We start from the raw sequence: 15,512 nt of genomic DNA on the forward strand, positions 1-15,512 counted from the left end.
CAGGAGTTGCGGGATGAGAGGAAAGAGGCTGCTCCTGGGTCCCTCCCCATCCCTGAGGCTCTGGGTGGGAGGGAGTGACCCCTCTGCTGCCCTCCCCAGAGGGGCTGGGGCCTGTTCTGGAGGCCAAGGCCTGGGAGAAGTCCCTGTGGAGGGGAAGGGAAGCCTGGCCCTCCGGGGGCTTTGCAGCCCAGACGGGGTGGGGTGGAAAGACCCAGCCTCAGAGCTCAGGGCAGATGGGAAGAGCCCTGAGTCGGTCCTGACACACAGGGGCGTGTTGGGCCGAACTGCTTTGGACAGTGCCAGTTCCTCTGCCTTTTACACTCACCCCTGCATCCCCATGGCTCAGTGAAAACTGCTTTCTCTGCAAACGCTTCTCTGAAATTCATTTGGCTGTGAGTAACAAAACCTAGTCAGTAGGGGTTTGAGCAGATAAGGGTTAATTTTGTTCCCATAGGAGGGGATCTGCACGTAGCATCTGCACTGAGACACATCAGCTCAGAAAGGCAGGGGATGGCTCCTCTGCAATTCTCTCAACCTTCCTCATGGTCACAAAATCACTGCTCCAGCTCCAGACATCTCAGCCAAGTCCAAGGCAGGAGAAAGGGGAGGAAGGGAGGCAACACTCTAGTGGGAACTGATCCTTCTCAGAAAGGCACAAGCTTCCCTGAAGCCCCCAGCAAACCTCTGCTTATGTCTCATGGCCCACACTGTGTCATGTGGCCATGGGCTGCAAAGGTGTGGGAGGTGCCTGACTTCTCTACCCTCCACGTGGAGGAAGCGAGGGAGAAGGGGAGTGGGGTATGTGTTAGCTGAGCCTGCCACACTGTCACTCCCGGGTCCCCTGGGTTATAGTCTCTCTTGGTCCCATGGCCTTTCTCTATGCAGGAACTCCCCAACTTGCACCCACGCATTGACCTGGAGCAGACGTGAGGCTGTCTCTAACTCTCTATTCCTAAGTTCCGCGAGGCTGGGGGTGGGTTCTGTCTGTTCATTTCTGCGCTCCAGCACCAGGCAGGGGACCTGCACACAGTAGGGGCTTCATACATGCTGGTGGGCCAGCTTGCCTTAGAGGAAGGAGGCCGGGACACTTCTGTCACCTGGGCTTCCTACGCAGAGCAATTTCCTTCCTGGGGGCATCTGAAGGAACGGGAGGGGAGAACAGAGGCCCTGTGGCCCTCTGCACCGATGTGATTGTCCCTGAGATCCACAGGCTGGCCGGGCCAGGATTCCTAGATCCCACGTAAGCCAACACTATGAGGATACTGATGATGGAGATGTTTCTGGAAGGTTTCGCAACCATAGTCCACACGGCACTGACATTGTAAGAGACGTACCTCCCTCCCTTGACCTTCTCTGGAAAGCCAGCCCTGATGTCCTCCAGCCTCCCCAGATCGGTAGGTTCCCAAAGAAGTCTCTTCATCCTGCGAAGGGAGCTCGCCGGGCTGCCCAAACATTGGGAAGCCCACCCTGTTTGTCTTGGGACGGAAGCCACTGTTTCCTGGAGATACCCACCCCCGGACCCTGGAATTCACTCTTCCCAAGACGTCTCTGCAAACCCAGACTGAAGCCACAGAGGTTGTGAGATCCTGGCTTGGCCTCTGGCTGAATGGTGAGGGCTGGCTCTGCAAACACAGCAGCAGACAGAAGACACCCTGGGGCCATGGGGGAGAGTGGTGGCCCCTAAAGCCCAGGCTTGCGTAGTCATGGTGGAGGGTGGGTGAGAGCCAGGGGTCCCAACGCCTCTCTCTCGTCTTCACGTCCTGGTGCAGGTGCCAACCTTCATGTATGAAGAAGGCCTGCCGGGACTGGGGCCACCAGGTGTGCTGCCTGAACATGCGTCCTTTGGGGTAGTGCTCCTGGCTGGGTGTCCACCTGGGCTTTGGCCCCCGTTCCTAAGCTCGGCCTGCGTATTTGTTATGGGGGCTGCGTGACAAAGTCTCACACTTAGCAGCCTAAAGCAGCAGTCTCTGTAGCTCAGAAGTCCAGGCGTGGTTCCCTGCTCCGGCTCCCACGGGGGAGCAATCAAGGTGTCAGCCAGCTGTGATCTCACCTGGAGCTCAGGGTCCTCTGCCACGTGCACTGGTTGTTGGCAATTCAGTTCCTTGCAGTTGTGGGATTGAAGTTTCTGTTTTCTTGCTGGCTCCCCTCTAGTCTTCGTCATGTGACACCCTCTATAGGCAGTATACCACATGGCTGTTTGCTTCTTCCAGGCCAGCAGGGGAATTCTCTGCAGCTTTGGATCTCTTGCTTCAGGGAAGATTTTTAAAAGGTTCGCCTGATTAGGTCAGGCCCGCCCACCATAATTCCCTTTTTGATGAACTCGAAGTCAACTGCTCAGGGACCTTAATTATGTTTGCAAAATCCCTTCCCCTTTGTCATGTAATATAACTGATCATAGGAGTGAAATCCCATCGTACTCCCAGGTCCCACCTACAGGGCATGTAAACTGGGGGGCAGAAATCTTGGGGTCATCTCAGAGTTCTTTCCACCACAGCCTTCCATCTGCATGAAAACACACATCATTGACTTTCTTTGTATTTTTGCATCATGCTGGAGGCTGAACAAGTTCTAGAAAACATGCCTGATCCTGTTAACAATACGGTAACTCACATCTTGTTACCCACCGCCCATGACAGATGAGGAAACTGAGGCTCAAAAAGGGCTGGGCACCTCGAGGGGTGCTTGCTGTGGGGTGCTCCAGGCTTGGGACCTGAGCCTGTTTCCTGCCCCTGAACTTGGGCAGACCTGCACCCTGCTGCAGGCGGACACGCCCATCAGCAGCACTGGCGAGCTCCCCTCTACCCAGGCCAGGAAATGCACGCACCAGAAGGTGTGAGCTGGCTGCCGCAGCGTCCTCGGGAAATGCAGCAGAGAGCTTGGATGGTGCTGGGCAAGAGCCTGAGGGTACTATGACCTCTCCGTTCACATGGGAGCCTCTCCGTGACCTGGGTCAACGTTTGCCATCTAGATGAAGCTGGGTGCAGAGAAAGATGTGTTCTCCAAGGAGGGTGGGGCAGCACAGGTTCAGTTGACTCCATCCAGTACACCAAAGTCAGGAGACGGAGCTATGTGGCCTTGGGCAAGTTGCTTTCCCTTTCTGTTCAGAGAAGGGTGGGGCAAAATGTTCCCTGGGGGGACCGCCTCTTGGGGAGTGGAGAACTGTGTTGAAACACTGCGTTGCAGGAGAGGCAGTGGTTAATAGAGCATACACATAGCAGGTGCTGGAGAGGGCGGTTGTGAGTGGAGGCCAAGGGCACCCTCCATGGCAGCTCCTGGCAGACACAGGCCCCTCTTTCTAAAACTGGGCAAGAGACTTATGGGCTGTGGGCCCCTTGGCGCATTCAGGCTGGGTGGCCTCATGGGTACCATCCATGCTGCCTGGGGTCCTGACCTCAGAGGGACACAGTCAGACTGGAGCCCAGTAGGCCTGGGTCACCACCAGCTGAGGACTGGTGGCCTGGTTTTGTGTGCACACTCAGTGCCAGTACTTTTCACCGTTCTCTCTTCATTCTCAGAACCTGGAGGTAGGGTGTATCTTTGGGTTACAGATGAAGAGACTGAGGGTCTGAGGGGTTAAGCAACTTGGCCAGTTACTCAACCTTTGGTTCAGTGATTCAGAGGCCTATGGTTGTTTGAACTTTTCCTGAAGTACTAAGTATTGTTAATAGGAAACAGGCAAGTATATTAGCTCAGGGTCTGGCACTCCACTAAGCTTCTTGGATTTTCATTTCAATCCAATAGGAATTATCAGCCTCGTTTTAGTTATGGCTCACAGAAATGAACATTCCCACCCCAAAACCCACAGCTCCTAAGTGCTGGGGCTGGGATTTGAGCCCCGTGGTCTGACCCCTGAGATGCCCCTCTTGATTTCCAGGCTGTGCTGCCCAAGAGGAACGGGCTCCCAGGAGGCCAGTGTCCTCAGAGCAGCCCGGGCAGGCGGAAGGGCAGCGGGAGGCAGACCCTGGCAGGCAGGGCTGGGGGAGGAGGGGCCGACAAAGGGGCCAAGAAGGGCGCAGATCCCAAAGCCCCATTCCGGTGCACAGGCGGCGTGAGCAGGGTGGCTGCATGGGCCCAGGTGCCCTGGGGTCGGGGACCTCAGAGCCCTTCTGAGTCTGCTGAATTATCCAAACAGGCACTTCCCACCGCATCCAGCCCCAGTCGTTGTCTCCTTGTTTCCAGGGACAAAAGCCAACCCACAAAGATGGCGGTTGGGGTCCTGGTTAAAGTCTGCCTGCTGGGCTTGGACCTGGCTCCTTCCCGGCCGGGACGCAGCTCATTGCTGCCCCCTGGCGGGACGAGGTGTGAGTAAGCACCTGCGGGCGCCTCCGAGACGGCGGGAGAGGGGGCTCGGGGACCCCAAGGCCCGAAGAAGGAAGGGTGGCGGCGTCCTGCCCTCTGCCCCCAGGCCCTTTGCTGAGGTCTGCCTGCTGGCCAGGCCCTCTCCAGGCCTCAGTTTCCCCATGTGTTAAAAGCGGGGCTCTGGGGGTTGGGAAGCAGGAGGCATGGGGAGTGACTGCTAATGGGTATGGAGCCTCCTTTTGGGGTGAGGAAAGTATTCTGGAACTAGATAGTAAATGTGCCAAGTGCCACTGAATTGTTCACTTTAAATGCAAATTTTATTTCAATAAAAAATTATTTTTTTGAAATAAAAAGGGGGGTGTCTTAGAACGGTGCCCAGTGTGAGAACTGTTGGGGTATGTGTAGTCTCCCCAAGCCTCAGTTTCCTCACCTGTGGGGCGAGGAGGGAGAGGGTGGGCAGGTTGGGGGACGGCATGATGGCTTGTAAACCAGCTGTACCCCAGACTCCTCTTGGGTCTGAGAGGAAGCCCTGCTGGCCGGGAACACTTGGGCCACCCCATGCCACCCCGATCAGTGTTGGGGATCCTCAGGGTGGGGAGGTACAGACATGGGGTGCTAGCACCTTCCAGGCAGTGAGCCCTGCCAGCAGGGTGGGGTGGTGGTTAGGGGCTCAGTCCCCTAACTGCCTGTCTGCTGTGTGACCTTGGGCCAGGCCCCTACCCTCTCTGTGCCTCCATTTCCTCAACTGCTCACAGGCATAAGAGCACTGGCCATGCAGTGTTGTCTGAGGACTGAATGCTAGGGGCAGTGTGGAAGGGTTAGAGCTCAGGGAAGGGCAACTGCACCACCTCCAGACCCTGAGAAGTGACGTGTCATGGGGATTTCACAACTGTGTCCGCCGCTTGATAGGCAAGGAAACCGAGCTTTCACAGGAAGTGGCTTGCCAAGGAGGGGCTGGCGGCAGGGACATGGTGCCAGGCTGGTGGGCTCAGTTTTTTCCATCCATGCTTGAGGATGGGGTGCAGCCGTACTCAGCCCCTAGGTGCGCCCCTGGGAGCAGACCACAGAAGGATGCCTTAGAGACTTCTGGAAGTTTCTGCAAAAAATACATTTATTGCTATTTGACCCCTATCTTATGTCTCCATTTCCCAGAAATGGAACCACACCCAAAGACCAGGAGAGCCGGGGCCAGCCCCTCCCTGAGCACCCACCCCTGGGGCCGGTCCTGGGAGAGCAAGGGTGGGGGGCAGCCTCCTCAGGGCAGGTGGCCGGGGGCCAGCCAGGGCGCCTGGCGGCAGTGGCGGCCGGGGGCCAGGTTGATTCTGCGGACGTTGAGCTCCGAGGCGAAGGTCCTGGCCTTCTGGTAGAAGAAGAGGGACTTCTCCCGGTCCATGAGGAAGTTGTGGTAGATGGTGGCCAGGCGCGTGTAGATCTTCAGCTGCGCCTTCTTGTTTCCCAGGTCCACGGCCGCGGCCAGCGCCAGCTGGTAGTACCCCGCCGCGTCAAACGGGTCCTGGGGGGCGGCAGTTGGCTCATCTCCCCATCCACCCCGGCCCCTCAGGCCGGACCCCAGGGCCCGTCTCCCCAAAGGCCGTCCCCAGGCCCTCCGCCCTCCCACCCAAAGTCAGCTGTGCCGCCCCCAGGCCCCCTGCTCGGCGTCCACGCAGACAAGGACGTTGTGGTGGCGTGGCTGCTCCAGCGCCGTGTCCCCGATTGGGCCCCGAGCTTTCACATCCAGGTGGGCCGAGATCCTAAGTGTGGGCCCCGGGTGCTTTCCTGGGAGGAGCCACGTGAGGGCCATCTCAGGGCCAGCTCGTCCCTGTCCAACTCCGCAGGTCTGGGGGGCCCCAGAACTGGCATTTTAACCTTCTCCAGGACCATCCTATACTCGCTGACCACTGGCGACCCTTGACCCAGGTTCCAGGGCTTTCCATGGGTGAGCAGTTCAAGAATGGAGAAAGGGCCAAGTGCTAGCTGCCTCCTGGGAGCTCAGCTCCCGTGGCTCTGCCTCCAGGAAGCCTTCCCTGACTGTCGGGCAGGAGTTGACCTCTCTGAGGTGCCTCTGTCCCATGCCCCAACCTGGTTGAGGACATCAGGGCTGTCCTCCTGGGGCTGAGGCCACATCTAACCCCCAAGGTTCCAAGAGCCCAGGGTGGGGTTTGCTGGGAGCTGTGGGCTCAGTCCACACCGAGGTCAGCATTTGCTGGGCCCTTCCGTGGCCGGGCCTGCAATTCGCCCACACTGTGGCCTCTCTGGAAGCCTTCCCTGCAACCCCAAGGGGCGTGTCTCCCGCCGGTCGTCAGCCCTCACTACAGACACACCCATCTCTCAAACCCGATGTCCCCATGGCCATGGCCACACCCAGGCTGTGGTTCCTTTCCCAGCCCGAGTGGCCTGGGGATCACCCTGAGACCCACACGGGGCCCATCCTTCCCCTGCCCGGCATCTTACACGGCGCCCCAGGACCTGTCTCCTACTGTCCCTCACACTGAATAAATACCCAAGCAGAAACGGAAGCAAACATACAGAGCAGTTCAGCGAACGCACCCTGGCCCCCCGCAGACCCTGTGCCCGGTCCCAGGGACACGGGAATAAACCGTGGCCACACGGGGTGGCCAGGGCTGGGGCCGAGGAAAGTGCAGGGGGCTGTGGGAGGGCTTCCTGGAGGAGGGGCCATCTCAACTAAACAGGAAAGAACAAGCCCACCACAGTGGGTGGTGGGTGACAGGCATGTGTAGTGTGTGTGCATGTGTGCATGAGCACACATGTGTGTCTCAGTGTGTGGCCGCCAGGATGCACACTCATGCCTATCCTAGGCCTAGCTCTCTTTGCTCTGACTCACCACGTGTGTCCTAAAGGTGCCCCGTTTTAGAGAGACCACCCACAAAGACCCCAGCTCACGGGCAGCCTCCGCAGGCCCCACCTGCCCTCTCTCTCTTCTCCTCCCCACTGCAAGGGGGCCTCCGGTTACCCAGGACCCCGGGGGGGCACAGAGGGACCCGGTGCCCTGCTGGGCTGAAGTGGAGTGGAGTCAGGCAGTGTCCCGCCGACCTCCTCGGTGGTGTCCCTGGGGCTGGCACAGGTCCCCGGGAGGCCACGGTGATGGTGCAGCGTGGGAAGCCGGGGGCGCCTCCCCTAGCCCCTGCTGCGCCTGCCTGCCTGCCTGCCTGCCTGCTGGGACCCTGGAGTTTTGGCTGCAATCCCAGACGTCTCCTTCTCCGGGGGTGTGACCGGAGACAGATAAGATCCCCTCCTTGGAGGCCCACACACCCACCACGGGTCAGCGAGCGAGCACCTGGGCTGCACGCCCACCGCAGCCTGCACGCCCACCGTAGCCTGCACGCCCACCGCAGCCTGCACGCCCACCGCAGCCTGCACGCCCACTGCAGCCTACACGCCCACCACAGCCTGCACGCCCACCGCAGCCTACACACACACCACAGCCTGCACACACACCGCAGCCTGCACGCCCACCGCAGCCTGCACACACACCACAGCCTGCACACCCACCGCAGCCTACACGCCCACCACAGCCTGCACGCCCACCGCAGCCTACACACACACTACAGCCTGCACACACACCGCAGCCTGCACACCCACCACAGCCTGCACACACACCACAGCCTGCATGCCCACCGCAGCCTGCACGCCCACCGCAGCCTGCACACACACCACAGTCTGCACACACATCACAGCCTGCATACACACCGCAGCCTGCACACACACCACAGTCTGCACACACATCACAGCCTGCATACACACCACAGTCTGCACACACATCACAGCCTGCACACACACCACAGCCTGCACACACACCACAGCCTGCATACACACCACAGCCTGCACACCTGCATGCCCACCGCAGCCTGGCACGGCCCTGGCCCGACCCCTCCCCTGTCCTGGGCAAGTGTGTTCACGTCCCCGCGCATCCATTTCCCTACGGGTTGAAGTGGGCAACACTTCTCGTGCTCCTCGGCCAATCAGATGGCCCGGTGAGGGGCGGCCACCCCATTATTACCTCCTATCCTCACCGCAATCACGCCCTGGCCCTGCCCATCAGCAGACAACGTGGCCTCGGCCTCCTCCCCTGACACAGGGTTGTCAGCCCCTGCCCTAGAGCCGGCCAAGCCCCGGTCAGGGTCAGGGTCAGGGTCACGCTGGGGCCTCTGGCCGGACGTCCTGGAAGGCTGCAGTGACAGGGTCAGGCCACTAGGGATCGCCAGCACACAGCCAGGCACCCGGGCAAGGGAACTTGGCCCTCCCTGCTCTACCAGTGGGGTCAGCCAGGGCCACCCCAGCTCCTCAACGCCATTTCTAGGGTTCTGAGAGCTTAGCCCCTGGACCGGGACACCCTCACCCCTCAGCCAGCACTAAGTACAGACACCAGCCTGCATGGAAGGACGGTGGCCAGGGCCCCTCTGGATCTGGTGCTCAGGTCTTCACGGCCAGTGTCCACTGCCAGGTCGCAGGCAAACGGAACCAGGCTACAGCTCACACCCCTTGAGACCAATGGGGCACAGGAGCCCAGGGGCAGGGTCTCAGCTGCCTGAGAGATGTGCTCCCAGGGAGAGCTTGGGAGGTGACACCCCCTCCCAAGCCTGTTTCCCTATCTGTGCAGTGGATGATAAAAGTGTCTGCCCCACACGGCTGACGTGAAGATGAAAGGAGGTGAGGCTCCATGCGGGCTGCATCCTGGCAGGCTCCCTGGAAGAGGCACCCAGGATTCGGGTTGTATCTGGGAATGTGGGTGTCTGGGGATAATGGTGACACCCCCTCCTCTGCAGTGTCCTTTTCCCCACTTTGTTCTCCTCTTCTTTTTTTGCTTTGTAGTCACCTCCTCTAGAGAGCCCTCCCTGATTGCACTCCCTCTTTCAGCCTTTAACCCATAGGCTGCCTGCTGACTTGAGTTCTGGAGGGCCTCCAAGCCCAGCATAGGGCCTGACCAGGTGAGAGATCAGCTCGTACCTGCTGAACTCACCGACTCCCCATGGCCAGGTCTGCAGGTACGACTGGAAGCCAGGCGCCCTCCCCTGCCGTAGCTCACCTTCAGGTCGTAGAAGATGATGTCGCCAAGCACCAAGTACACCTTCACGTAGTACAGGGGCTCCTCGTCGAACTCCAGCGGCGAGCTGCACAGCGACAGCGCCTTGAGGTAGAAGTGCTCGGCCAGCTCCCCACGGCCCAGCTCTTGGTGCAGGGCGGCCAGGCGGTGGTAGGCCACGCGCTCGTTCAGGCGGTCCCCTGCAGACAGGCGGAGGGGGTGCATGTGAGGACGTGGCCGGCAGGTGGATGCTAGGACATGGGGACACCTCGCTGCCTGTACCCAAGACTCAGTTCTCCCATCTGCGAAGCCAGGCTGAGGACACGACACCTGCCCCCCAGCCTGCTCAGGGGACCTGGCGAAGTCGTGGACCCGGGTATCCCAACCCCATGCCTGCGTGCAGCCGCCCCGGACGGGCTGACACTTGCTCCTGGTTTAAACAAGGAGACCACAAAAGGCATCGGGACTCTGCATGCAGCTCACAGGGCTCTGGTCAGCCTGCTGTCTGCAGACACGAGCTCGGCACTCTCCTGGGCTCATCGCCACCACAACTCCCCTTGCCCTGAGAGGAGCTGTCTGAGCCCCAGACCCCAATCCTATCTCAGCCCCACACCCACAGTCCCAGGACACGCTCCCAGCTGAGACCCAGGACCCCTTCCCTGTCTGAGCCCCAGGGCTCCCCCACCTGAGCCCTCACCCTCCTCCATCTGAACCCCGGGCCCCCACTGCCCTGAGTCTGGTCCCCAGCACACCCCCTTCCAGGGTGAGCACTGTGTCCTGGCTCTGGGCTTGGGGCTGTCCGGCCTGCTGGGGGGCCCTGCCCCTGGGGGAGGTCAGCCATGGCACCGCAGTCCAGTGCTGGGAAGGTGGAGCCCTCGGCATTAGGAACCAGCTCTGGGAGGGAGGCTAGGACTTTACCAGCCACAGGACAGTGGTGGCCAAGGATGGGGGCAGCACTTGTGGTCAGCAGGAAGAAGAGATGGAGGAAGCCAAAGACCAGGCAAAGTCCAGGCATGATGTGAGGGTCCCAGGATGGTCTCCTTGGGGCAGGGACTGAGCAGGGGAGGAGCCGGCCAGGTCCCCTGGGTGGAAGAAGTGGGCCTGGACACAGGCAGGGCCCCACAGCTGCCCTGGGTCAGGCTGCCTGGGCCGGGGCAGGCCTGGGACGTTCGCGGCTCTGCTCAGACTCCAGATCTGGGCGCCTGGGGGCTGGGGCTTACCCAGGGTGATGCTGAGTGCCAGGGCCACGTGGGCGAACTCCAGACCCTCCTGGGGGGCTTCCAGTGCGGCCAGCAGCGCCACCAGCTTGTTGCACAGGCGCAGCTCTGCCTCCTGGTTCCCTGTGGTCACCGCCAGAGGCAGCGCCCGGTCCTGCCGGCACATCGGGGGTCAGCCTCGCCCCCCAGCTGCCCTCCAGACCCTGCCTCCTCCTCAGAGCTCAACGCAGGCTGGGAACTACCCCTTCCTCATGGGGAGAGAGGGTGGGGCCAGGGCTGGTGACCCCTAAGGCTACCACACTGTGAAGAAGTTGAGGGGTTGGGGTTTGACCCGAGGCCCATCTGGCTGCACCCAGCGGCCTCAGAGCTGCCCCTTCCCTCCTGGACTACGAGGGACCTGGCCCAAAGCTCTTCTGTGCTCCACGATGCCACCCCTGTGTGCTGGGGCCACGAGACGCTAAGTGGCAAGTGTGAACTGGGAAGCCGCCTCCCTGGGAGGCCCCTGCCCTCCCGCCGACCTGCTGTCCTCTGACCTCTCACCCCCGAGCCTCATTCCTCTGCTGTGAAGTAGGACAGGCCTTCCAGATGCCCGGGGGCAGAAGCTGAGGCTAAGGAGCACCCGTCCTCCAGCCAGGCGGGGTTGGGGGCCAAGGCGCTGATGGGAGATGGGCTGGGGACGCATGGGGACCCGGCAGCGCTGACCCCAGAGGCCCCGTCCTGTGCCTTGGCCATGCGGTACCCACTCACCCGGTAGAAGGACACAGCCTTCTCTCGCTCCCATGCCCCATTGAAGAAGATGTCTCCAGCAGCTTCGAACAGCCTCAGCCCCAGTTGGGGGTCACCAGTGTAGAGCGCCGTGTTCTGTGCCACCTGAGTCAACACAGGCCTGCTGAGCGCCCCCGGGGCTGTCCTATGCCCCTACGGCACAGATGCGTGTGGTCGGAGCCACGGGCCTGTCATCAACCCCCAGGGTCCCTTGAGGGCTGCTGGGTCAGCTGTATGCCCGCAGGGGAGGGTGGTAGGGGGAGGGGCTTGGACAGTGCTCAGAGCCGCCCTTGCCCCCTGCCCAGCACCCCCCCACAACCCTGCAGACCCCACAGCCCCCAGAGCCCTGCAGCACCCTCAGCCCCGCAGCACCCTCAGCCCCGCAGCCTCCACAGTCCCGCAGCCCCCACAGCCCCGCAGCACCCTCAGCCCCGCAGCACCCACAGCCCCCACAGCCCCATAGCACCCTCAGCCCCGCAGCACCCTCAGCCCCGCAGCCTCCACAGTCCTGCAGCCCCCACAGCCCCGCAGCACCCTCAGCCCCGCAGCACCCACAGCCCTGCAGCACCCACAGCCCTGCAGCACCCACAGCCCCCACAGCCCCATAGCACCCTCAGCCCCGCAGCACCCTCAGCCCCGCAGCCTCCACAGTTCCGCAGCCCCCATAGCCCTGCAGCACCCTCAGCCCCGCAGCACCCACAGCCCTGCAGCCCCCACAGCCCCATAGCACCCTCAGCCCCGCAGCACCCTCAGCCCCCACAGCCCTGCAGCACCCTCAGCCCCGCAGCACCCACAGCCCCGCAGCACCCTCAGCCCCGCAGCACCCACAGCCCTGCAGCACCCACAGCCCCCACAGCCCCATAGCACCCTCAGCCCCGCAGCACCCTCAGCCCCGCAGCACCCTCAGCCCCCACAGCCCTGCAGCCTCCACAGTCCCGCAGCCCCCACATCCCCACAGCACCCTCAGCCCCGCGGCATCCACAGCCCCGTGGCACCCACAGCCCCGCAGCACCCACAGTCCCATGGCACCCATGGCCCCACAGCACCCACAGCCCTGCAGCACCCTCAGCCCCGCAGCGCAGCTCCACCAGGTGTCTCCACCGGAGGAGTCAGCTCCAGGCCAGGGGCTGTGGCCACGGTTTCGGCCCTCGAGGTTGGAGCGCCACAAAGATGGGCTATAACCACCCCCTACCCGCAGACCCGTGTGGGCGACTCCAGAAGCCCCCCACCCTTGCTGCTGTAACACCCTCACCAGGTGACCCTAAGCCCCTCTCTGTCACTCCAGGGCTGGCGGGGAGCTCACTTGCCTGGCCCCCTCTATGCTGCCCGGGGACCTGAGTCGGGATGTTACCCGCATGCCCGTCACCCCCTCGGCCACCCGCCCTTTCCCGTCTCTTGAGCCTCAGCCCCAGCCCAGGGGAGGTACACAGCAGGCGCTCAAAAGCAAAAAACCAACACAAAAGCAGAAGGAAAAACAAAAACCCAAGGCTTTCGGGACTCTCAATCTGCTCCAAACTGGGCGGCATATGGGAGAGCAGCCCGCACAGGAGCGTCTGAAACAAATGCATCTTTTTTTAAAAAAAGGAGACTCAGCACATGTGGCCAAAGCCAGCTGTGCCTGTCAGCCAGGCGGTCAGACCCTTCGTGCACTCAGAGCGCTGACTGTGTGCCGGACTCTGCGAGGGCCCTGGCCTCTGCCCCCAGGAAGCTCAGGGCTTGCGGGAGAGACAGGAAAGGGGAGGGGGAGACTGCAGGGAGCCCGGGGACTGGAATGAACGAGTGACTGAACGAATGATGGCGCGAGCGTGCCCCCACACGGGAGTGACTGAACGAATGATGGCGCGAGCGTGCCCCCACAAGGGAGTGACTGAACGAATGATGGCGCGAGCGTGCCCCCACACGGGAGTGACTGAACGAATGATGGCGCGAGCGTGCCCCCACACGGGAGTGACTGAACGAATGATGGCGCGAGCGTGCCCCCACACGGGAGTGACTGAACGAATGATGGCGCGAGCGTGACCCCGCGCCAGCCCCGCCCTCCGCACGCGCGTGCCTGGATGTACAGATCCACCAGCTCGTCCTGCCGCAGGATGTAGTAGATCTTCCCGGCCTGCAGCCAGGCGTACGCCTCTTTCTCCTTCTGCTGAAGGTCGATGAAGATGCCCAGACTCCGCTTGGTGTAGTTCAGGGCGGACCTGTAGGCCCTGGGGAGGGGGCGGCAGTCAGGCCAGGGGCCTGGCATGGTGGGGAGCGGGGGGCCCCGCTGCCTGTGCAGCCTCCTCCCCTCCCCAAGCTGCAAACACGCCAGAGACAGACGCACAGCCATGCACAGACAGAGGGAAGGGGCCGATGCCGCCTGCCCCGCCTCCGGGCACGGGAGCCCTTCCTGGACGCGGGATTCACTGCCATCCTGCAGGGCTACGGGTTCTCGGGGCCAGCGGCTCCCTAGCAGTTTAGCTCCGCTCCAGGCCATGGCACCCAGCAGGTAGGGGTAGGGGCCGAGAAGGTGCATTTCCAAAGGCTCCCAGGGGAAGCCGCTGCCATGAGAGCCACAGCTGGGCGGCCCAGGCTCACCGTCCCTGCCAGGAAGCCAAGACCCGGCAGGTGGGGGTAGAAGACTGGACCCCAGGTTCTTGGGTCTTCATGGACATCCAAACCGCTCCCGGCTTTCAGTGAGCCCCTACCCCTGGGGAGGGGCCCCTGAAGCAATTTCACTGCCCCATGTGGATGCAGAGCCCTGAGACCCAGGCAGGCACAACACTGGCTCATGTGGCCACCATCTTCACATCTGAGGGTCTGTCCTGGGCTAAGGGGCAGCCCTGGGGATGGGTGAAGACTTGGGACAGGTAGACCTCAGATTACAAAAGTTGCCATGCAGAAAGGATTGCCCAGAATGCAAAGATCACCACCGCTGGGGGTGAGGTGCCTGTCTGGGCGGTGTGCAAGTAGGGACGTAATGGTGCATCTCCTAGGGGGAGGCTCTAGCTGGGACTCATCGGCCGTAAGCATCAGTCAGGATGACTCCAGGACCTGCTGGTCCCCAGGGACCCTGGTCCAGCTCGTCCACCACCCACCCCACCCAGCCCCTGCTGCCCAGCCGAGCCCCTCACCGTTCGGTGCCCAGGGAGAGGTAGAGTTGGCTGATGGTCTCCAGGAGCTGCCCCTCCAGCCCCTTGTCGGCCATCCTGCGGGCCAGCGAGAGCTGGAACTTGTGGTAGATGACACTCTGGGCCTCATTGGGCATGACGGAGCTGTAGAAGTGACACAGCCGCTGGACAGCATGCAGCTGACCTGGGGGGACACGAGGAAGACGTCACCTCGGGGCATGGCCGTGGACATTGGCAGGGTCCCAGGGCTTTTACTGAGCACCTGCTGCACACCCCCGGGAGCCAGGGGCCATGGCCAATGGTGAAAGGGAGTCCACAGGGCCCAGGTGACCAGTTCAGGGCCACATGGCTGATGACCAGCCCAGATGAGCCCACGTGGTCATGGACGTTCAGGGAAAATTCTTCCAGACACAGCCCTCGCTATAACTGCGGCCAGGCCCGGCTTGCCCACCTCCCCAGGCTGCCTGTCCCCACTTCACAAGCTCCTCTGGCCGGGCAGGCTCTGCCCTTCCAACCATACCCACGAGGCCAGGGGCATCGGCAGCCCCCTCGCCATGGGAAAACTCAGCCCCAAGCCAGGGCCATACCAGGACCCCGGGACATACGGAGGAAGCCTTGGCTCTAGCATTCCAAAACCCGGACCCCTTCCGAGAAGCCAGGGCCTCCAAACCCAGTGGGGGAGGCAGGTGAGCGCTTCTGGCTCCCAGAAGATGCAGACAGAGGCAAGGAGACAGACGTCTTAAAGGACTGTAAGAACCATGGGGGCCCAGCGCAGCCTACAGGGCGCTCCACCCCGGCAGCAGAGAAGGCGTCTCCTCTAGCGCACACGGGGTCTCGGGACGGACCATCAGAGCAACCCCGGTAGGCTGAGAAGGACTGAGACGATACAGTGTGTTTTCTGACCACGATGGGGTGAGACGAGCAATTGGCAGCAGAAACGGGGAAGTCTGCAAAAACGGAGATGAAATCGCACGCCCCTGAACACCTGTAGCGGGCTGTGTGGTGGGCCCCGACATGTATGTGTCTGCCTGGAACCTGCGAGCACAGCCTTCTCTGGGAAAAGGGTCTCTGCAGATATAATTA

At 61.9% G+C, this 15,512-nt stretch overlaps 1 protein-coding gene across 3 annotated transcripts in view; it reads right to left on the reverse strand.

Annotated features, from left to right (window-relative positions):
* Positions 1-5,392: 5,392 nt before the first annotated feature.
* The window catches only part of SH3TC1 (SH3 domain and tetratricopeptide repeats 1), a 50,484-nt gene continuing 40,364 nt past the window's right edge, over positions 5,393-15,512 (reverse strand). For all 3 annotated transcript variants that reach the window (XM_077136306.1, XM_077136305.1, XM_077136304.1), the window contains exons 13-18: positions 14,433-14,613; positions 13,376-13,526; positions 11,305-11,427; positions 10,561-10,711; positions 9,344-9,540; positions 5,393-5,812 (exon numbers count right to left, since the gene is read on the reverse strand). In XM_077136306.1, coding sequence (XP_076992421.1) covers positions 5,555-5,812; positions 9,344-9,540; positions 10,561-10,711; positions 11,305-11,427; positions 13,376-13,526; positions 14,433-14,613 — 1,061 coding nt within the window. In that variant the 3' untranslated portion in view covers positions 5,393-5,554. The remainder of the gene's footprint in view (positions 5,813-9,343; positions 9,541-10,560; positions 10,712-11,304; positions 11,428-13,375; positions 13,527-14,432; positions 14,614-15,512) is intronic.

This window comes from Tamandua tetradactyla, chromosome 19 (assembly GCF_023851605.1).
Source record: "Tamandua tetradactyla isolate mTamTet1 chromosome 19, mTamTet1.pri, whole genome shotgun sequence".
NCBI classification, from domain to species: domain Eukaryota; kingdom Metazoa; phylum Chordata; class Mammalia; order Pilosa; family Myrmecophagidae; genus Tamandua; species Tamandua tetradactyla.